The following is a 22,778-nucleotide window of genomic DNA, read 5'->3' as shown; positions in this document are numbered from 1 at the left end:
ATCGTGACCACAGCCTGCGCTCACGTTCGTCCCACAGATGTTCTATGGGGTTCAAATCAGGGCTTTGCACAGGCCACAGTAGTCGGGTGACGCGATTTTCGTCATAACACCTCACTGTAGCCCTCGAAACATGACACGTCACATTGTCGTACTGGAACACACAATCGTCGTTCCCATAGAAACGCCACAACGTAGGTAACATGGAGTTATCCAGAATATCTCGGTAGGTCTCCAATGTCACGTTCCCATGCACCTGTACCAATGGGCCCATGCCATGCCAACAGAAACAACCCCAGAACATGATGCCTCCACCTCCAAATATTACTGTTGGCACTACACATTCGGGTAACCGGCGTTCTCCAGGCAATCCCCATACCCACACTCTCCCATCTGATGGAAACAATGTGACGCGTGATTCATCGCTCCGTAGGACTTGTTTCCATTGCTCCACCGTCCAGTTTTTCCGCTCCTTACACCAACAAAGTCTCTGTCGTGTATTGGTTTTTGTGATCAGAGGCTTGTGAGCCGCAGCTCGACCATGATAACCGAGTGCGTTTCCTGTCCGACATTTTATCAGCAAATGATCTGCTACGACGCTTGCTTCCATATTTATACATGTAGGAAGAGTCCATATTCACTTTGTCAGGAAGATTCCATTATTTCAGACCAGGGTGTCCAATGACTTTCTTCCACATAGTGTACAAGGTTTCCATTCCCATAGAATAGTAATTGCATCTGGTGGGGTGGGACATACCAAAGAAAGAAAGCTATAACCTTTTAACCTTTAGGAGCCATATACAGGTCGGTCTCCCTTATCCGTGTATTCCAAAGACCCAAATATTCCGAAAACCGTGTTTTTTCAGAATATTTCAGGTTATTTTTGTTGTTGTTGTTGTTGTTGTTTTTCCCCCAGCCCCTTTTTTTTCATACTTACCTCGTCCCCTGATATCCACGGTGGCCTTCAGGATCCTCTTCAGCGCCATCTGCGGTCCCTGGAGTGCATTGGACAAATGCGTGGGCGCGCCGGTGATGTCACTGGCGCAATGCAACCCTAGGATCCGGAGATGCCGCTGAAAAGGATCCTGAAGGCCACCAGGGGACGCCGTGGACATCGGGCCACCACGTGGGGACCAGGTAACTATGAATTTAAAAATCCGAAAAAATCCCTTATCCAAAAATGCACGTGCTCCCAAGCATTTCAGATAAGGGATACTCAACATGTACTATATCTTAGAATTAACTCCTGAAGGTGTCCATACACTAGGGTGATTTTGTTTTTATCCGATTCCGATGGATCGGGACGAGTATCGGATGAAAAGTGTCAAAATTGCATGTGTTTGACACCAGGTCCGATTTGACGCCTGTCCCGAGACCATTGCACTATAGATTTGTTGGATTGCCAAGCCTCTAGTAGGCTTGGCTGGCATCACATACAATACATCCTATGCAAAATGACTGCATACAGTCGTAGCCGTCCAGGAAGCTGCCAGGTAGTTCAAAGGTATGTGACTTCTCCCCTCATGGATTGTATGGCCGACCTAAAGATGGTCGACACCACTAGGTCAACATACTGCAAGGTCAACGGGTGTAGGTCAACATGGGACAAGGTCAACAGGTCATTAGGTCAACAATCTAGGATACCAGTCCAAAAGGTGAACATGGGGTTTTTCACAGATTTTTTTTTTTTTTTTACCCAAATGTCGACACAGTGGGCATGACACAGTTTTAAGTGTCCATGCGCTCGGCACACTATTTTATTCTCTCCCCATGCCCTAGTGCAGTGATGGCTAACCTTGACACCCCAGCTGTTGTTGAACTACACATCTCAGCATGCCCTGCATCAGTTTTAGCATGGCCAAATAGTAAAACTGTAGCAGGGCATGCTGGGATGTTTAGTTCAACAACAGCTGGAGTGTTAAGGTTAGCCATCACTGCCCTAGTGGATGGTAGGGCATGAAACACCACCTGTCGGCTCAAAAAACAATGAAAAACCCCATGTTGACTTTTTGACTGTTGACTTAGACCATGTTGACCTAATGCTTGTGTCTACCTAATGTCCTGTGGACCAAGACCCCTGTGGACCTTGCAGTATGCCGACCATATCTTTAGGTCGACCAACTGACCATATCCCGGGGGAGCACATGGGAGATTCGGTCTGCTGCTGCAGGGGAAGGGGGCTGGGGGGAGCACATGGGAGATTCGGTCTGCTGCTGCAGGGGAAGGGGGCTGGGGGGAGCACATGGGAGATTCGGTCTGCTGCTGCAGGGGAAGGGGGCTGGGGGAGCACATGGGAGATTCGGTCTGCTGCTGCAGGGGAAGGACTGGGGGGAGCACATGGGAGATTCGGTCTGCTGCTGCAGGGGAAGGGGGCTGGGGGGAGCACATGGGAGATTCGGTCTGCTGCTGCAGGGGAAGGGGGCTGGGGGGAGCACATGGGAGATTCGGTCTGCTGCAGGGGAAGGGGGCTGGGGGAGCACATGGGAGATGCTGTCTGCTGCTGCAGGGGAAGGGGGCTGGGGGGAGCACATGGGAGATGCTTTCTGCTGCTGCAGGGGAAGGGGGCTGGGGAGCACATGGGAGATTCGGTCTGCTGCTGCAGGGGAAGGGGACTGGGGGGAGCACATGGGAGATTCGGTCTGCTGCTGCAAGGGAAGGGGGCTGGGGGGAGCACATGGGAGATTCGGTCTGCTGCTGCAGGGGAAGGGGGCTGGGGGGAGCACATGGGAGATTCGGTCTGCTGCTGCAGGGGAAGGGGGCTGGGGGGAGCACATGGGAGATTCGGTCTGCTGCTGCAGGGGAAGGGGGCTGGGGAGCACATGGGAGATGCTGTCTGCTGCTGCAGGGGAAGGGGACTGGGGGGAGCACATGGGAGATTCGGTCTGCTGCTGCAGGGGAAGGGGGCTGTGGGGAGCACATGGGAGATTCGGTCTGCTGCTGCAGGGGAAGGGGGCTGGGGGGAGCACATGGGAGATTCGGTCTGCTGCTGCAGGGGAAGGGGGCTGGGGGGAGCACATGGGAGATTCGGTCTGCTGCTGCAGGGGAAGGGGGCTGGGGGGAGCACATGGGAGATTCGGTCTGCTGCTGCAGGGGAAGGGGGCTGGGGGGGGCACATGGGAGATTCGGTCTGCTGCTGCAGGGGAAGGGGACTGGGGAGCACATGGGAGATTCGGTCTGCTGCTGCAGGGGAAGGGGGCTGGGGGATCACATGGGAGATTCGGTGTGCTGCTGCAGGGGAAGGGGACTGGGTGGAGCACATGGGAGATTTGGTCTGCTGCTGCAGGGGAAGGGGGCTGGGGGAGCACATGGGAGATTCGGTCTGCTGCTGCAGGGGAAGGGGGCTGGGGGGAGCACATGGGAGATTCGGTCTGCTGCTGCAGGGGAAGGGGGCTGGGGGGAGCACATGGGAGATTCGGTCTGCTGCTGCAGGGGAAGGGGGCTGGGGGGAGCACATGGGAGATTCGGTCTGCTGTTGCAGGGGAAGGGGGCTGGGGGGAGCACATGGGAGATTTGGTCTGCTGCTGCAGGGGAAGGGGACTGGGGGAGCACATGGGAGATTCGGTCTGCTGCTGCAGGGGAAGGGGACTGGGGGAGCACATGGGAGATTCGGTCTGCTGCTGCAGGGGAAGGGGATTGGGGGGAGCACATGGGAGATTCGGTGTGCTGCTGCAGGGGAAGGGGACTGGGTGGAGCACATGGGAGATTCGGTCTGCTGCTGCAGGGGAAGGGGGCTGGGGGGAGCACATGGGAGATTCGGTCTGCTGCTGCAGGGGAAGGGGACTGGGTGGAGCACATGGGAGATTTGGTCTGCTGCTGCAGGGGAAGGGGCTGGGGGGAGCACATGGGAGATTTGGTCTGCTGCTGCAGGGGGAAGGGGCTGGGGGGAGCACATGGGAGATTTGGTCTGCTGCTGCAGGGGAAGGGGCTGGGGGGAGCACATGGGAGATTTGGTCTGCTGCTGCAGGGGAAGGGGACTGGGGGAGCACATGGGAGATTTGGTCTGCTGCTGCAGGTGAAGGGGACTGGGGGGAGCACATGGGAGATGCTGCACTTTTATACCGCTATGCTTGCTTGAGCACTGAATAATACCTTTTGAAAAAATATCTTACAAAATAAACCAACGCTAAATTTTCATGTCTTTTAATTTTTATTTAAATCATTGAGGGAAGGTTGGCTGGCAGTTTATCAGTCCTAAAATGGACATTTTTAATATCATCCATAGGGAAAAGCAGGGCTGACCCAGGTTCAGTGTAAATGGTGCAGACCCAGGTCCAAACCAGGTTGAAGTGCTGTGTAAATGGGGTATGAAGCTGGGACCAACCCTGGAAACTCCCGTGTTCAAAGACCAGGGTCCGACCAGGGACTTTGGTGTAAAAGGGTATTACAAAATCAATGTAAGGCCTTTTGCCGTTTACACAAAGCCTTCATAGTACAGCTAGCAACTCTGCTTGGTTCTTGACCCTATAAGTATCAATTAACCTGCCGGATCAATCATCCCATTAATGTAATTTACTAATTTAGTCAGCAGATGTCATTTCTTGTAAGAGGCTCAACATTCACTCTTAAGTCAATTAGGGGCTCTACATCCCTCCTCCACTGACAGTGACCACCAAGGCTTATCCTTTTTATAATGAAATGACTGTTTCTGTTCTGTATGTCACAAACTGTTGTTGTTGTTAGTTTTAAGAATTATTATAAGTATTGCATACCTCAGAATATACATCCAAACTAGGTATCCATGTCAAGTAAAGTAATATTCAAGTCACATCTGTCAGTAGCAGCGCTACAATGAGTATCTGAGTCACCTTGCTCCAGCCTGATATTGCCATTTAAATCCCCGGCTTCTACAAAGATAAGATCATACATTTTTGTATTTGGAAGGATTAGCTGTATGTTTGATTTACCGGTGACGCGATTCTGTGCGTTGATGGCACAGAGATCAGATTTAAGCTCCCACCGGCAGTGTGACAGGAATTAATGTCTAACTTATTACAGGTTTGTCATTTAAAAAAAAAAAACAATTTTTAAATGTATTTTGTGTGTGTATTCACGTAAATGAAAGCAGCTACATTTGTACCTAGCTTCAATACGCCATGCAGCATTAGCGATGCCTGGCGCAAGTATGCCGTGCTGAGATGAGAGATGTTCTCCCTCTATGCCCATTGTGATGGTAAAGTCGGTTTTAAAAAAAAAAAATCATGGAAAAATCACGTCAACTTTTTTCCATATGGACATTTTGACAGTGGTCCGAGTGACCGCATCCCCATGCAGAGTGGTTAGTTTGTCTGTCTGTCTGTGCGTAATACGCACAATTCAATGCAGCACTGATCTATCTGTGTGGGGTGGAGTCTGTATGCAAATTACAAAGGAAGTTGGCGGTATAAAAGCTTTGTATCGTAGCAATTCATATACTCAGATGCACACAAAGATAGAAGTGCGACATGCCATATTAAACAGTGTGCTGCAATAAGATGCTTGGTGCAAGCTGAGCTGCAGAGAACATGGGATATTTAGCCGCGGCAATTGTGTGATCGGGCCCATTTCTACATTGTCCTACAATTTAGAAAAAAAAAGGTATTGTAAATATTGTAGTTTGGTACTTGTGTATTAGCACAGCGCCCACTACGGCATTTGCGTAGTGGGCTATTCAGGGTAGTGAAATCGCATCACGTTGCATTTCATTATTGTATGGCATGCGATGCGATAGGATGCGATTTTTTGGTACTTGTTTCCTAGCACGGCCACAATCTTGGGCATCGTGTACCTTTAAGTTAAGGTACACGATGCCCGCGATGGACCCGATTTCCTTTGAAATCAGGTCCATTTTGCCGGCAAAGGAAAAATCGCGGGCATCGCGTCGGTCGGGACCTATATCATTGGCCAATTTATATTGTGTGGCGAGCCACCGAGCCCGAAGCGTGGCGAGCGCACGCGTAACACATGTAACATATACGCGTCCCCTCGCGGGGCTCGCTGCGCTCGCCACACTATATAAAATCAACTCCACGCCGACGTGGATAGTTGGGGGTATGAAAAGGTCAGACGGACACGTACCGCTGCGCTAGCCACGCTTCAGGATGACGTCGATAATGGGGGTGGTGCGTAAATAAATGACATTATATGCCATATAATGGGTAAAATACAATAAAGGCATGCAATGCGATTTCACTACGTTTGCATACGTAGTGAAATCAGGCGCCATGCTAATACACAAGTACCTGTAGTTATTTACATCTAATTGAAAAAAAAATGGGGTACTTATTTCCTAGCAAGGCGCCCGCGATTTAGATTGTATTGATCGGGTCGGACCAACCAAATCGCATGCAACGCGATCGACCCGATTTTTACATTGGAATCAATGGAAAATGGTCCCTGAGACCCTATTTTACATTGATTTTAATGTAAAAAGCCCCAAACCCCCCCCCATTTTAATAGAAAACCCCCCTCATGTTTTAAATGCCCCCCCAATGTTAACGCCACCCCACTATTGAAGCGTGGCGAGCGCAGCGGAACGCGTCCTCCGACCTTTTCATACCCCCACTATCCATGTCGGCGTGGAGTTGATTTTATAAAGTGTGGCAAGCGCAGCGAGCCACCGAGCCCGAAGCGTGGCGAGTGCAGCGCATAACTTCACAGGTATACGCGTCCCATCGCGGGGCTCGCCGCGCTTCGGGCTCGGTGGCTCGCTGCGCTCGCCACACTTTATAAAATCAACTCCACGCCGACGTGGATAGTGGGGGTATGAAAAGGTTGGAGGACGCGTACCGCCGCCCCTCGCGGGCTCGCTGCGCTCGCCACGCTTTAGAAAATCAACTCCACGCCGACGTGGATAGTGGGGGTATGAAAAGGTTGGAGGACGCGTACTGCCACCCCTCGTGGGCTCGCTGCGCTCGCCACGCTTCGGGTTGACGTCAATAGTGGGGTGGCATTAACCATACTTTATAACCATACTCAATGAGAAATTGGCCATATTGGCCCATTTCCCATTGTCCCCTATGTAAAATCGCGTTGATTGCATTATAATGGGCCGCGGCCGACGCGATCAACCCAATTTTGACTTGGAAAATAATTTAACATCATTCTCTATGGGAAAGTCGTGTTGATCGCATCGTGGCCCATTATAATGGGCCGCGATCAACGCGATTTTCTCTTTCACCGGCAAATTAGCAGGTGATTGACAGAGAATCGGGTCCATCGCGTTGATTGTATGCCTTAAGTACCTCACACTTAAGGCATACAATCAATGAGACGGGCGCCGTGCTAGGAAACAAGTACCAAAAATGGTAAATAGAATAGTCGTCAACCTTCCAGGAGTCTGAGATCACTTTGTTAGGAAACTCTACTACTAACGATGCTTGAGGCATGTACTGTATAATTGTACTTATTATTAATTACTGCTCTAACGTTATTTCTCTTTCAATGGTCCTGGTGACACAGCTTCACATTGGGATGTAGGAGGGTCCGCAGGAGCCAGGCACCTATCCTAAAGCTTTTGGAGGGTAGGCTCCTCCCCTACTGCATCCCAGATTCCTCAGTTCGTGTTAGGTGCCCACTGGAGTGGGTGCTATTCTAAAGGGCTGCTGGAGCAGCCGAAGGAGTAGAGTTAGTTAGGGTTTTTATTATTTTATTAACTTCTACACTAGCTAGGTAGGCACAGTGTGAGGATTCTCATTAGTGAATCCTCACACTGCTAGCGCAGCAGGAGCTGACAGAAACGAGTCCTGTCAGCTCACTGTGCACGAGGGAGACGCTGTCTGGTCTCCCTGTGCAGCGCTTACAGCTTCTTTTAAGAAGCTGCCTGGGCTCCGGAGCGCTCTGAAACCGGCTTCACGCTAGGTGGGGATCATGGGGGACAGGCGCTCCGTGATGGCGGCGGCCATTTTCTGCGGAGCTTACACACTGAGCTCCTATACTGAGAGGACAGCAGTGTTGTTACAGGCATGTTCCGAGTGGTCCCCAGCTGAGGGGGAGATACTGGAACGAGGAGATCCTACAATGGGAGCGGCTGTCTGGGGGTAGTTGGCGCCAAAAGTCACAGACCCCGCAGCAGCAGGGACTTGGTCCCTTCCCTCACTCTGTTTTGGCGCCATTCAGAACGCTTGCAGCGGAGCTGAGCTGGCTTACTGATCCTGACAGAGTGATTGGATTTCCTGGGCTTCGCTTTCCCCATTCTGAAGACTACAGAAAGCTAAGTGACTGAGTACACTGTATATAATGTATGTACAGTTAATGCTGTGACTGTGTTATTGAGAACATCATGTCTGAGCAACAGTCTGTGGTTTTGGGGGAGGGAGCCTTTAATGCATTGAGCGCTTGCAGTGGTTGTACACTGAAATTTGTCCCTAAGGGGGGCTTTTGTATTTTATGCGCTGCTGTGAAACCCATGGGGAGTGAACCCCAGAGGGTAGTGCATCGGACCTTGCGAGGGTTAAGTCCCTGAGACAGGTCTGAAAATGCTTTGGTGCATTACTGGACAGGCAGAGTGATGGCTGGTAATTTCCCTAGACCATGGCCATTCTCTCAGCAGTCCGTCCAGCTCTTTGCCTCGGACCCAGACAGATCCTGACTTATACAAGTCATGCAGGATACTGCTATGGGAATCAGCAGGTTTAAATTACTTGTTTGACAAGCTTTATGGTTATTCTGGGGGGACCCCTAAAAGGTCTTATTCAGTGCCATTATTAGCTGCTGATGAGGAGGGAGAGTACACAGACATACCCTGGGTTCAGGGTGATGTTTCTGAAGAGTCCTCACCCTCAGGGGTGGAGGATTTGATTACTGCTGTAAACAGGCATTGAATTTGTCTGTGAAGTAAAAAACTCCTGCTAAGGTTGTTTTTAAGAGACAGCGTGAGGGAAATGATATCTCTCTGCAGACAAGGGTTTACAAGATTTATTGGAAAACCCCTGACAAAAGGCTTTAGATGCCAAAATAGATGGTTAAGCCTGTATCCCATGCCTGAGGATCATGCAGACCTCTGGGAAAATGTTCCAGTGGTAGAGGCTTCTGTGGTATACTTGTCAAAAGCCACTGTGCTACCAGTGCAAGCCTTCAAGCAAGCAAGTCCTCTGATTGGCTTCAGTCTGGGTCTCTAAGGCCAGGATTGGTGGGTCAGTGACCTGTGCTCTAGTTGACATACTGTTTTGTGTGTGTTGTTACTATGCAGAGAAGTCTAATGCTGCTGCAGAAATGTGATTCAGGCTGAGCAGGAAGCTCTCAAAATGGCTGCCAGAGTTTCCTCAGTGTTTGGAATGCCAGGAGAGTGCTCTGGCTTATAGCTTGGAAGGCAGATAACAAGTCTAAAAAGGCTTAGAGGCATTTGCTTTTAAAGGAAAGCTGTTATTGGTTTACAACTGGAAGAGATTAATAAGCAGGCCACAGGTGGAAAAAAGCACTTTCCTGCCTACCCCTGCAGCCAAAGCAGACATCAAGGTTTTCTGCTTTCAGGCCATCCTTTTGGCCCTCCCCTAGAGGAGGTGCGTCCTTTTGAGGACAGTCTTTTAAGGGATAGTCTCAGTCCTCCAGGGGCAAGGCCCCAAAGTCAAAATTTGGTTCTTTTTATAAGAAACCAAAGGAGAGGAAAAATCCTCCGCATACTGCCAGGGGTTTTGCCCGGCGGTGTTTAAGGAGGGGGGACGTCTGTCACTGTTCAGAGACGCAGGGGCACTGTTAGACCGGAACGCTTGGGTTAGAAATATAACCCAGGGTTAAAAGATTCCCTTCAAAGTTCTTCCACCGAGAAGGTTCATTCCTACACCACTACCAAAGGAGGCTCGGCTCCGTACAGCTCTCTTGGGAGCGGCTCATTCTCTTTTAGAGAAGGGTGTGGTAGTCCCGGTCCCCAGAGCGGAGGGAAAAAAGGCTTTTATTTCACTCTGTTTTTGGTGCCCAAACCAGACGGGTCTTTCAGCTGATCCTAAACTTAAAGGCATTAATAGCCATTTGTGGGTAGACCATTTCAAAATAGAGTCTCTACGGTCTGTGCTGCTAAGCCGGGACCAGGGAGAATTTTTAGCGTCCATAAAGGTCCAGGACGCATACTTGCAGGTTCCTATCCACCCGGATCATCAGGCACTATTGGGGTGTGCAATAGGAGACCTTCTCCTGTAATTACAGGCGTTGCCTTTTGGTCTGGCCACAGCGTCAAGGGTATTCACCAAATAATGTCAGAAATGGCGGATGTGCTTCGACTGAGGGAAATCATGGTTATTCCATTTTTGGACGACCTGCGGTTTAAAGCGGAGTCAGCAGACAAGTGAAGAGTCACTTGGCAGAAACCATCAGGTTTTGCAGATTCACGGCTGGCTTTTAAATTTACAAAAGTCTCAATCGGTGCCGTCACAGAGACTCCAATTCTTGGGGATTGGTTTGGATACCCAGTTGCATTGGGTGTTTCTACCAGAGGCATAGGCCAGGGATCTGGCTGCCTTGGTACAGGAGATCCTAGGGTCTCAGAGCACAGCAGTATGGAGGTGCCTCAAACTGCTGGGGAAGATGGTGGCGTCTTTCGAGATGTTACAGTTCGCCAGGTTCCACTCTAGAGTGTCCCAGTGGAACATTCTGACAGGCTGGTCAGGGAACACTCAGACCATGAGGTCAGAACAAATGGTGTTGTTTTCAGAAACTCGATCCTTCCTAAAATGGTGGATGGAGGTGGATTCCCTTCGGGGGGGTCGGTCCCTGCAGTCCTGGAGCTGGTTGGTAGTCACTACCGACGCCAGTCTCAGAGGCTGAGGGGCAGTAGTCGTGGACCTGCGTCTGCAGGGCTTATGGACTCTAGAGCAGAAAGACTGATTCTTTACAGTCTGCCTTACTGATCAACATCGTGGAACTGAGGGCTGTGTGGAAGAGGTTTTCTCTGGCGGGAGAAAAGATTACAAGAGCCCCTTTTAGGCATTCAGACCAACAACGTCACAGCTGTGGCGTATCTGAATCACCAGGGAGGCACACACAGCAATCTGGCCATGTGGGAGGTGTCCCGAATCTTCTTGTGGGCGGAACAGAATGTTCTAGCATTATCAGCAATATTCATACCAGGAGTGGAGAATATAGAGGCCGACTTCCTGAGCAGGGAGAAACTGATGGAAGGGAAATGGAGGCTGAATCCACAAGTATTCCACTAGATTACAATAAGGGGGAAACCCCGGATAGGGACCTGAGGGCATACAGGTTCAACCATCAGGTACCCAGGTTTTATGACAGGACGTGGGATCCACTGGCAGAAGCAGTGGATACCATGACTATCCCCTGGGAGGGGAATCTTCTTTATGATTTTTCGCCAGTTTCAATGCTGGCAAGAGTGTTGAAAACAATACAGGCCCAGACAATTCCAGTAAGTTTAGTGGACCCAGATTGGCCAGGGAGATCCTGGTACTCGAGGCTTCAGAGATTCTCTGTGGACTCGTGGCGTCTACCTCTGAGGTCAGACCTTTTAAAACAAGGACCGTTCAACCAGCTGGATTCAGCTCGATTAATTTTGACGGTCTGTCTGTTGAAAACGCCATTTTGAGGAATATAGGATTCTCAGAGGCGGTGGTTAACGCAATGAGGAAAGCCAGAAAGTCAGTGTCTTCTGTAAATTATTTTGGGGCCTGGAAGACCTATATTTGGTGGTGTGTAAGACAGAGGTCACGCACATCGAGATTTAAAATGGCTAAATTGTTGGAGTTTTTTACAGGAGGGCCTTTCCTCTGGGTTAGGCCTTCAGTCACTCAGAGTACATATCTCGACTGTGTCAATTTCTTTCCAAAGAAGGATTGCGTTAGAACCAGAAGTACAGACCTTCCTGCAGGGGGTTTCTCTATTGAAACCTCCCTACAACCAACCAGTAGCGCCAGGGGAATTATCTCTGGCTCTGGAGTACCTTAAAGAGGCGCCTTTTGAGCCGTTAAGGTCGGATGACCTTAGTTTCCTTTCAGGGAAGCTGGTATTTTTGTTGGCGGTGGCGTCAGAAAAAAAAAAAAAGAGTATCGGAGTTGATAGCTTTGTTCTACAAGTCTTCCTCCCTTATATGTCATGATGATAGGGCTGCCTTTCGGACAGTACCCCTAGATTTTTACCAAAAGTAGTCTCTGCTTTTCATCTAAATCAGGAGATTGTTCTGCCTGTGTTTCAACCCCCAGAGGGTTGTTAGAAAAAGGGACAAATTGAGGAATTTGGATGTTGTGCGCGTCTTGCGCGTTTATGTGGACAGAGTTAAGAGTGTCAGAAAGACTGATACTTTACTGGTTTGTATGACATACACAAACTTAGTTGGCCTGCTTCTAAGCAGACCATTGCTAGGTGGTTGCGCTCTGTTATTGCGTTTGCATATACTAAAGTTGGTAGGCCTGTACCGGCCAGGATTAATGCGCATACCACCAGGTCGGTTGCCACCTCTTGGGCGGTTCGACATGGGGCAACAGCTGAGCAGGTTTGCAGGGCTGCCACTTGGTCATCTGTTCATACTTTTGCCAAATTCGATAGGTTCCATGAGTTCGCGTCGGTGGACGCATCATTCGGGCAAGCAGTGATGAAAACTGCAGACCTGAGCGTACCCACCCAAAAGGACCGGCTCTGGAACGTCCCAATGTGAAGCTGTGTCACCAGGACCATTGAAAGAGAAAAAGGGATTTTTGTAAGAACTTACCGTTCGAATCCCTTTCTCTGATATGGTCCTGGTGACACAGCGATCCCTCCCTTACGCTCAGTAAGTATGCCAGTGTTCATGATGTTTCATGTTATAATTGGTTGAAAAGTTAAATTTAAAATTGTGCATATAATATGTGCAGGTGTTTGTACTGAGTTAATGTATTCCAGTGGCTTTGAAAGATTGAACTGAGGAATCTGGGATGCAGTAGGGGAGGAGCCTACCCTCCAAAAGCTTTAGGATAGGTGCCTGGCTCCTGCGGACCCTCCTACATCCCAATGTGAAGCTGTGTCACCAGGACCATATCAGAGAAAGGGATTCGAACGGTAAGTTCTTACAAAAATCCCTTTATTCCCAGAGTGCGGTTGCACAGAACTTTGTCGTGAATAATGGCGTCAGATGAACACGAGGAGTCTGTATTTGTATTTAACCCTCTGAATGCCAAATTAATTTGTCAAAATAGTTGTGAAAATTGGCAAGCAAACCTATTTATCCGGTGACCTGTAATGTTTACCTTTATATAAGTAATAGAAACTTTTTTTATTTTTTTCTGTTTACGCAACATTTTTTTTTTTGAATGTATATAACTAATGTGAGCGACGCTGGCATTTTTAGTGGACATTTTGCGCATCTCACAGAGATGTCGGCACTCAAAGGGTTAAATGGCATCCCAAATATCGCAGTACTGTCGAGTTCTAAGCGTCCGCTCCAGCAGCTTGAGTAGTCCGTGTGTGTGCCAGGATCGGATTGGGACTACGGATGCATATTGTAAACTTGACGCTCCTGGTTTCCTGAAGGTCCATACACACCGGGCGATTTTACCCAGCGTGTATGGACAGTGGTGATCGTTGAAACCGATTTGCTGAAAATGTTTTCCGTTCAGCGATTTCCGCCACTCTAGCAGGAGGCTGGAAGTCAGCAGACGAACGGCGGCCGCCGGCGATGCCCTGGGAGTGCGCATCAGCATTCACCGCTTGCCCATACACACTGGGGCGGCTTTGGGGATGAAAGCGGCTCAAACGACAAAACTGAGCTACCTTCAGCTCAAAGTTTCCCAGTGTGTATGGGCCTTTTATGGGGGAATTTACTAAGATGTGAGTTCTATTTCACAGAATCTACTTATTTATATAGCTCCTTCTAGAAGATAATAGATCGTATCCGATTGGTTGCTTAGAGCGACATTCCATCTGAGATAGGGGTGACATTTACTAAAACGGGATTCCTATTATGAGGTTCTGCCTGCAGATTAATATAATGGGTGTTTTGTCTCTTTTTTATTTGTTTTGTATTTTAGATTTAATCCACGCACAGTATATTATTCATTTTCTTCTTGAAAATAATGTAACTTACTGTGATTTCTCCCATTTATTCCTGGCAGGTGCCAAACACAGATGTTAAATCTAGAGAAGAACCAGAGGAACACTATCAGGATGACCAAGAACAGGACCTAGTATGACAATATTTTGTTTCTAGTGGGAACGAGTGGGTGATGTTCTGCTTGAGGAATTTCCTAGTCAATGTTTTATTTTGGTAGCTTATGTACTAAGCCTTGGAGAGAGAGAGTGACTGACTGTTTTCTTAGATTTAATTTCTCTGCACCTTCACTTTGGGGGCCACGGCCTTTATGCTCTTTTGCTGGTCCCCAGCACCTCCTTTGTGTTCTCCACCTGGGGGCAGCGGTGATGTGAGCTCTTTTGCATTGGCCGCCGCCCACCTAGGACTTTACAGTTTTCAGGAGCACTTACCAGCTCCTCCTCCACCATCGGTCTGTATGCTCCCCTTCTCACACCGGCTAATATGTAATAAAAGGGGCGTGTGTGAGTCATTGGCGACTCACGGCGCTATTTTTTTTTAAATGGGCAACAAAGCCAACCCCAAGTGTTTTCTCTTCGATCATTCAGGAGAGGAACACTATGGCAACGATCTGCTAGACTCCAACTTTTTACACATTTAATATCCCCAATCACCCGACCATCAAGGGAAGGTGGGAGGAGGGGGGAGTGGAGATGGGGGGTCCACAATACAGGTCGGTATAGAATAAAAAAAGAAGAGAGTGGCTGTGCGTGGTCAGACCACAGTGTAATACACTATGAGCAATCACAGCTATTCTATTCAGGTAGCAGTCACCTGGGTACTTGGACCAATTATAGAACAAACACAAAGAGAGAAAAAGACAGACTGCGCTAAAGTAGAAATCAAATGTAATTAAAAAATGAAACACAAATATAACAATATCAAACCAATTTCATTTTAGGGTAATTATGGCCAGTAGTAGTACAATCACATATAGCAGAATGAGAATCACATCCTTATAATGTTTAGTTGATTTGTGCATGGAATTGATTCCATTTAGATGAACTGAACAGAGGAATTAGTGTTTAATGATCAAAGGCAGCCCTGATTAATCAGTATGAAGTTGTATTAGACATTCATGACAGTCTCTTGTATTATAGTTACCACTGCTTTTGCAGTTGAGAATATGCTGGCCTCAGCCAGATTTGCACAAGAAAGACTATGATAAGACCATTCCAGGGACATTTTTTGTTATTGTGCTGGTGTTACCCGTCTCGGCCAGCATTCCACAGCCTTCTCCGGGTCCGCCCACGTGCTGGTCATCGATGGAGTGATAGCTGGTACAATAGCTCTTGTTTTCTGGTACCAGCTATCCCTCCCTAACATCCTTCTCAAAGGGCCAGATGTACTAAGCTTCAAAAGTTATAAAATGGAGAGTGATAAACAACTATCCAATCGGCTCCTGCCTGACATTTTTCAAGTCTGTGATATGGCAGGTACAGTAGGAGCTGGTTGGCTGGCTGTTTATGGCTCTCCATTTTATCACTTTTGAAGCTTAGTAAATCTGGCCCAAAGCGAGAACGGGAGATATGAAGCAGCAGAAGTACGCTCCATCCCACCCGCCAATATAAAGGCAGAAGAGGGGGTCGTGCAGAGGCAGGCGGCATAAAAATAACCATAACCAGTAGGAGCACAAAGGACGTAATGGTGCACATCACATAAAATATCAACATTCATAACAGAACAAATCAGACATATTAAACACCACAAATCTATAATAAGCATATACAATTACTGAGGAAGAGAAGAGAACACAAATGGGTACTTATGTATTATCTGGACTCCCATGTTAAATGCACCCCATTTTTTCATACCCCTACTATCCAACTACGCATGGAGTTGATTTTATATAGTGTGGCGAGCGGACGCGGTCTCATAAGAAAAACGGGAGTCCAGATATTACATAAGTACCAATAAATGCAGCAATTAAATAACCATGAGGGCGAGTGAAGGGTTGTCTTGGCAAAGCAAGGCGGACCATCCTATGAGGCAATTCTGGAAGCCAGATAACGGGGAAATTGCAGAGGAACCAGTTTAAATAGTAGGTGGTGCAGAGACCTGAGAAGGTGTGGGGTCATTTATATTCTGGTCTTGTGTATTGGACCAAGGAAGTTCTCACAGGAAGGCCTCAGCATCAGAAGAGGAGAGGAAGTATTTGAGCCATCATAAATTCTAAGATGTGCTGGGTATAATAAGCCGAATTTGCAGGCCCTCAAAAACCAAAAGAGAGCAAAATTGGGGAGAAGGCTTTGCAGGCCTTGGTAATCTCCATTGAGTAGTCATGAAGAAGATGAAGTTTATTCCCTTCCCATTAGATATCCTTAATAAAAGAGCTTGTTTGTGGAGGTTATTCAAGCACTTTAAAAGAGTGACCCTGGGTTTGTTCGGAGAGGGGGAAGGGTGAACCCTGTGCGGTGTGCGCCTATTCAACAAACATGTCCATACATTCTTGTTCAATTCCCAGGAGAACCGGCAGGGTGTCATGCACGACATTGGCCATGGACGGTCCTTTAACGGATTCAGGGAGGCCTACAAGCCCAATGTTATTCCTCCTCGCCCTGTTCTCAATGTCGTCAATTTTGTTCCAAATGTGAAAGTTCTCCGTTGTTAAGTCCTTAACAGAGTGCTTAAGGCCATCGATGTCATAGGCTGCAGCTTCATCTGATTCCCAGCATGTCAGGGCTTTAACCTGAGGGGTAATGCCAGTGACAGCTTGCTGGAGCAGGGGAGTCCTAGTGCTCCTTATGACATCTACATTTGGTACCTTGTGCAGGGCATCAGGGGTGTCCACAGGGGCCTTTTTGGTGACCTGTGCAACCACATGTTTGCCACAGTCCAGCACCATATTGTATACCACCTGGTGCTTCTCATGCCACAGTGGTGCTCTGGAGGCTGCAGGCAGATGGGAACAGGGGTGTATCGGTGAGAGGGAAAGGAGTTCCGGCGCCTGCTACCTCACTCCATGCAACCCGGAACCGAAAGTCCAGATTCTACTTTTTATTTACTTAGCACTTTCTAGACCAGGGGTGGTAAAACCAGTCCTCAAGATTAACCAACAGTCCACATTTCCCAGATCACCTAGCTGGTGCACAGCTGTAGTCATTACTAACTGTCATATTTACCAGATCACCTAGCTGGTGCACAGCTGTAATCATTACTAACTGCCACATTTCCCAGATCAACTAGCTGGTGCACAGCTGTAGTCATTACTAACTGTCACATTCCCCAGACCACCTAGCTGGTGCACAGCTGTAGTCCTTAGTAACTGTCACATTCCCCAGACCACCTAGCAGCTAGCTGCTGCACAGCTGTAGTCATTACTAACTGTCACATTCCCCAGATCACCTAGCTGGTGCACAGCTGTAATCATTACTAACTGCCACATTTCCCAGATCAACTAGCTGGTGCACAGCTGTAGTCATTACTAACTGTCACATTTCCCAGACCACCTAGCTGGTGCACAGCTGTAGTCATTAGTAACTGTCACATTCCCCAGACCACCTAGCAGCTAGCTGCTGCACAGCTGTAGTCATTACTAACTGTCACATTCCCCAGATCACCTAGCTGGTGCACAGCTGTAATCATTACTAACTGCCACATTTCCCAGATCAACTAGCTGGTGCACAGCTGTAGTCATTACTAACTGTCACATTCCCCAGACCACCTAGCTGGTGCACAGCTGTAGTCATTAGTAACTGTCACATTCCCCAGACCACCTAGCAGCTAGCTGCTGCACAGCTGTAGTCATTACTAACTGTCACATTCCCCAGATCACCTAGCTGGTGCACATCTGTAATCATTACTAACTGTCATATTTCCCATATCACCTAGCTGGTGCACAGGTGTAGTCATTACTAACTGTCACATTTCCCAGACCACCTAGCTGGTGCACAGCTGTAATCATTACTAACTGTCACATTTTCACACCTGCTGCATTCATTCCTACTATAGATCCACAGGCTGCCTGAGACACATGAACTTAATAGATCTTGAGGACAGGTTTGGCAACCATGGAATGATTTTTCCAGTCTGAGCAAATGTAAGTCTGAGCCTTACACAACTCTGGGACAGAGACCGGCTGATCGAGGCCAGCGCTGATGTCACACACAAAACCTTAAAAAGCATGGGAACACAATTGTTTTTTGGACACTTCCTGAAAACGACAGGTGTCCAACCACCAAACGCTGACTTCCTGTCAGTCAAATTGCAACAGGATTGCGATTAGTTCCTTTCATTTTTGTTGCTGTTTTGGCTTGTGCAGTCATTCGATAATTGAACGGATTGCAAATTAGCACATCAGCGATCCACTCTGAATCAGGCCCATAATATCATACTGGGTTATTTCATTTTTTTAAAATCAATCATTACGTATTATAGCGCATACATTTCACAATGATCTAATACAGGTCGAGTATCCCGTATCCGAATATCCGTTATCCGAATTATTCCGAAAACCAGACATTCCAGAAAGTGAAAAAAATTATTTTTTTTTTTGCTAAAAACTCACTGGGGACATTTGTAACAGCAGCACTGGGGACATGATATGTAACTGCCACTATATGTGTGCAAGACAATGATTGCTTGGCATTCAAATTCAGTATCTGAGATAGTACACAAATTTTGTTTCACGTTTTGAAACCTTGTTTTTTGAACAAATAACATATATTTGTGTGTATTTTATGTGGTAATAAAATATATTTGTGTGTATATTATGTGTTTTATACAGCATAAATGCAAGATACTTCAAAATACATCATTGAAATATTAAAATATTCCGAAATACGGAATAATCCGTTATCCAAAATTCTCCTGGTCCCGAGCATTTTGGATAAGGGATACTCAACCTGTAATGATTTTGCAGTCATGCGTTTTAAGCCCCGTACACATGGTCAGTGCCGTCTTATCCCCTGGGCTTAATGGGCAGTTGTCCGGGGGCTCAAGGATTCTAGGGGCCTACCGCCCACCCCAATGGGGAAGACGGTACTGCCCTGGGCAGTGGTTGCTGGAAGCTTGTAGTGCTGCGATATTTGCTGGGCGACGGACGGGAAGCGCTGCTGAATTTGAAAAGACTGGCCGGATGCTGATTGGCTGAGAGAATTCACTTCAAATTCAGCAGCGCTTCCCGTCTGACACCCGGCAAATAGCGCTACAGGCTCCCAGTCCCCGCTGCCCAGACGCCACTGCCTGCACGGAGAGGGGCCCAGTGAATTATTTTGCCCGGGGCAGAGCTAATGTTAAGACGGCCCTGGACATGGGGCGACTTGAGCCCTATGCTAAACGATAAAGTTTAGCACAGATCCTTTGCACACATCGCTGATACCTATGCAATGCGCCAGCGATGTGTGCTGGGTGATCTGTGCTGCAGCAGAGAACAGTGATCTGACTGGATCTTGACTGCATGCAGTCAGGTGATGGTGATGCGTGGGACTGCGCCTTGCCTTCGCTATGGGCTGTACACGGCGATGTGTGCTTAATTAGGAAAGTACTAGACAGATTGCTTAGAAATGAGGGAGAAATTCCCCGTTTGCTTGGACCTATGGAATAGTCACTGAATTAGATAAAACGTGTGCCCAGACTTTGGATTTACACAATCCTTTTACCTCAAATAACCTGCCATATTTTAAGCATATGATCGTTTGGGTTTTAAGGTGAAGCTTCACTGTGCACATTATCATGCATCGCAGCTCCTTCGCATAGCGCGTCTCATTCAAAGCACGTAATCCGTCCTCTCCGAGGTGACAGTACACATCTGTGCTGATTCTCTGCTCAGGGAGTCTCGGCATTACACGGGAAGAGAAAAACCTCTTTCCTTTTTACACTGTACACATAATCCTACAGGGGCGGACGCCATGCGTCTATCTTATACATGTGGACACAGAAAGCGATTTCAGTTTATTTAATGGACTCTTCTTATCTTTTAGGATTTAAGAAGAAAAACTCCTGAGACTTGTCCATGCAGCTACTTTATAGTAATATATAGCGTCTGTGCTTTGTGGTCTGTGGTTAATATCAGGCACAGTTGCTGCCTACGGATAACACAGGCTTATTACAGCAATTATCTTAGTTTCATGCATGTAAGGATTTTGGGACAGTTCAACTTTGGGATCCACATCTCCTGTTTGTTTTGTATTTGCACGGTAATAGCATTAAACGGAGGGCCGATGTTTTGTGTCTGCGTGTGCGCATTTCTGTACATGTGCAGACGCAGGGTAAGGTCCTTATTGCATAACAATAAATCTGTAAATCATAGGTTAATGGACCTTTATACACGGAGTGCCGGGGGGCTCAGGCCATACGCTGGGCATTTTGAGTGAGGTTAAAATAAAAACGAACCACAAGCCACAGTGAAGAGAGTGAATCTTGTGATTGGATCACCTCGCTCACACACTCCCTATGCAGCCCTTTATCGGCATCCTGGGGGGGAGGGGGGCACCTTTATAATTACATTTTACATGGTGATCGTGCAGCTTCAAATTCTATATTTGTTTTTATGTTAACATCGTCTTCCCAGAATTAAGTAAAAGCCGATCTATTTTCTTTCATGAACCACTCACAGCTAATATGTGGAATTTGATTAAGGACTTTGTCCAGGAAGCAGTTACTGAGCCATGGTGGCTTCACGCACCCGAGTGCCGGGAGATGAGGGCTCAGCAGTGATGGTCTGCTCAGTAGAGGGAACAGCTGTGCTGCCTTCATCGTCTAGTTAGGTCTAATAGAGCAATCGCTGTATCAACTTCTGCAGGTTTAACCGTTTGCCTCCAGTTCATTCACATATTTCAACTTTATTCTGTGCTCTTTAAAGGATACCGTAGATAGTGGAGCAGAGGAATCTGATTTTAGGATATGGACATATACGGTATATAGTAAAAAGTAAGCTATCCAAAAAGCTGGTGTCTCGGCTCCATAGACAAACCCTTATAATAATTGTAAGCATGTACCCTTGCCACACTGTGGCAAATCCCAGTCTTAGGGGGATATTCAATCCCCGCCACTATTTCCGACAGGGGAAATAGCGGCAGGCGCCTATTCAATGCGGTCTTGTCCGACAGCATTGGAGAGGCAGATCGACAGAACGGGCCCGACTATGAAAGCATGTTCGGGCATGTTTTGTCGATTACGGCCATGAATTGTCGCGATCACGGCCGAATCTCGACAATCCACGCCCGTTTGCGCGGACACGCCCCCTTTTCACCGATCCCGAAGCAGGACATTGAATCCCACCTGGCGATAAGCAGTTGGTCAAAACAAAAATGTGAATCACAGTAGAATGAGAGATATATCATAATACATTAGCAGTAACAAGTTGGCAATGAGTTAGGACACAACAAATTGATTTATAATTGTAAAACTAAAAGGAGAGAAGCAAATACAACGCTGTGTCGGTGTGGCAAGCCATCCGTGGTATCGACCCGGGAAGGTAATTAGAAAAGTGAAAAGAAGATGAACAGAGAAGTAACCAGAAATAGTAGGACAGTAAACGGAAATAGAGAGAGAGCAAGAAAAAGGGGAAGTGAGGAGGGGGGGGGACCTCTACAAAGAGTAGATGTGGTGGTGACTGGAGACAAGCCTGAGGAGAGCACAGCACTCTGTAATGACCGCAGTGAACTGCTAAACAATCTGGTCGGAGCAACTCTCAGGTACCAAGAGCCGGATCCCCACTTGTCCCCAACTACTAAACCCTCAATGAGAGTGAGTTACAATCCACTAAACGTGCACATGAGTGGGGGACATCAGCGCTCAAACTCTCCTTTTCCTTTTTTGTAGTTAGGGTAGCCATACACGGTGCGACAGAGCAGTGCGTGGAGATGTGCGCTTCCGTGCACATGAGGATTGTGAAGCCCGTGCTTTTAGTACTAGATTGCATCGTATCTTACAACATGTATGGTGCTGTAGCAGAATTGTATACGTCTTGTACTAGATGCTATGCAATCTAGTACTGAAAGCATGGAGTTCATTGCACCGTGTATGGGCACCTTTAGATCTATATTGTGCAATTATGAGATCTAAAGATCAGTCTGCATAGGAACATTCACGTCATTTCTAAAACAATACATATACAATACATGCATGCATACAAAGCATTTGGTTTATCCTACGATTGGATGGGGCAATAGGAACAAAGCTATATATGCTACAGTAGATTTATAATCCCATTACTTTTGGGATGATTTTAGAGGTTATTTATACCTAATTTACATTTTTTTTTCTTATAGTGTGCATCTTTTTACCTTTTTTTAATGTATATATTTGTTTGTGTTGTCATTAGTCGCATACCAAGTATTAGGCCCATTGCTTCAAATCTGATCTTGTATACAATACTAGGGCTGTCCTCCCCTTTTACACCTGTACATCCATACTATTCCAGCGGTTCCCAAACTGTGGGGGTTATTCTGGTTCACTCCTTCTGGCAAATTCCTTCTCAAATGGACAAAACCATGTGCACTGCAGGTGGGGTAGATGTTACTTGTGCACACAGTGCAGTGTAAAAATAAAGCAGTCAGAATTACCCCTGCACAGAAACAAAATAACTCACCCAAATCTAATTCTCTCTGCACATGTTACATCTGCCCCCTGCAGTCACATGGTTTTGTCCATTTAAAAAGGAAGCCACCGAGCCCGAAGCGTGGCGAGCACACGAGCAATACATGTAAAGTAATACGCGTGCGCTCGCCACACATCTAAAGTCAACTCCACACCGACGTGGATAGTGGGGGTATGAAAAGGTCGGAGGACGCGTACCGCCGCCGCTCGCCACGCTTCGGGTTGGCGTTGATACTGGGGGTGGCGTTGACAATGGGGG

General features: G+C 47.5%; 1 protein-coding gene across 2 annotated transcripts in view; it reads left to right on the top strand.

Annotated features, from left to right (window-relative positions):
* Positions 1 to 22,778, top strand: part of LOC146043030 (uncharacterized) — a 142,974-nt gene that overhangs the window by 115,324 nt on the left and 4,872 nt on the right. The window contains exon 13 of one of the 2 annotated variants that reach the window (XM_083163396.1): positions 14,004 to 14,075. The exons of the other annotated variant lie outside the window; for it this stretch is intronic. Coding sequence (XP_083019522.1) covers positions 14,004 to 14,075 — 72 coding nt within the window. The remainder of the gene's footprint in view (positions 1 to 14,003; positions 14,076 to 22,778) is intronic. 2 annotated transcript variants of the gene reach the window in all.

This window comes from Crinia signifera, chromosome 19, assembly GCF_055691185.1.
Source record: "Crinia signifera chromosome 19, ASM5569118v1, whole genome shotgun sequence".
NCBI lineage: Eukaryota > Metazoa > Chordata > Amphibia > Anura > Myobatrachidae > Crinia > Crinia signifera.
This window is presented reverse-complemented; position numbering and strand designations above follow the sequence as displayed.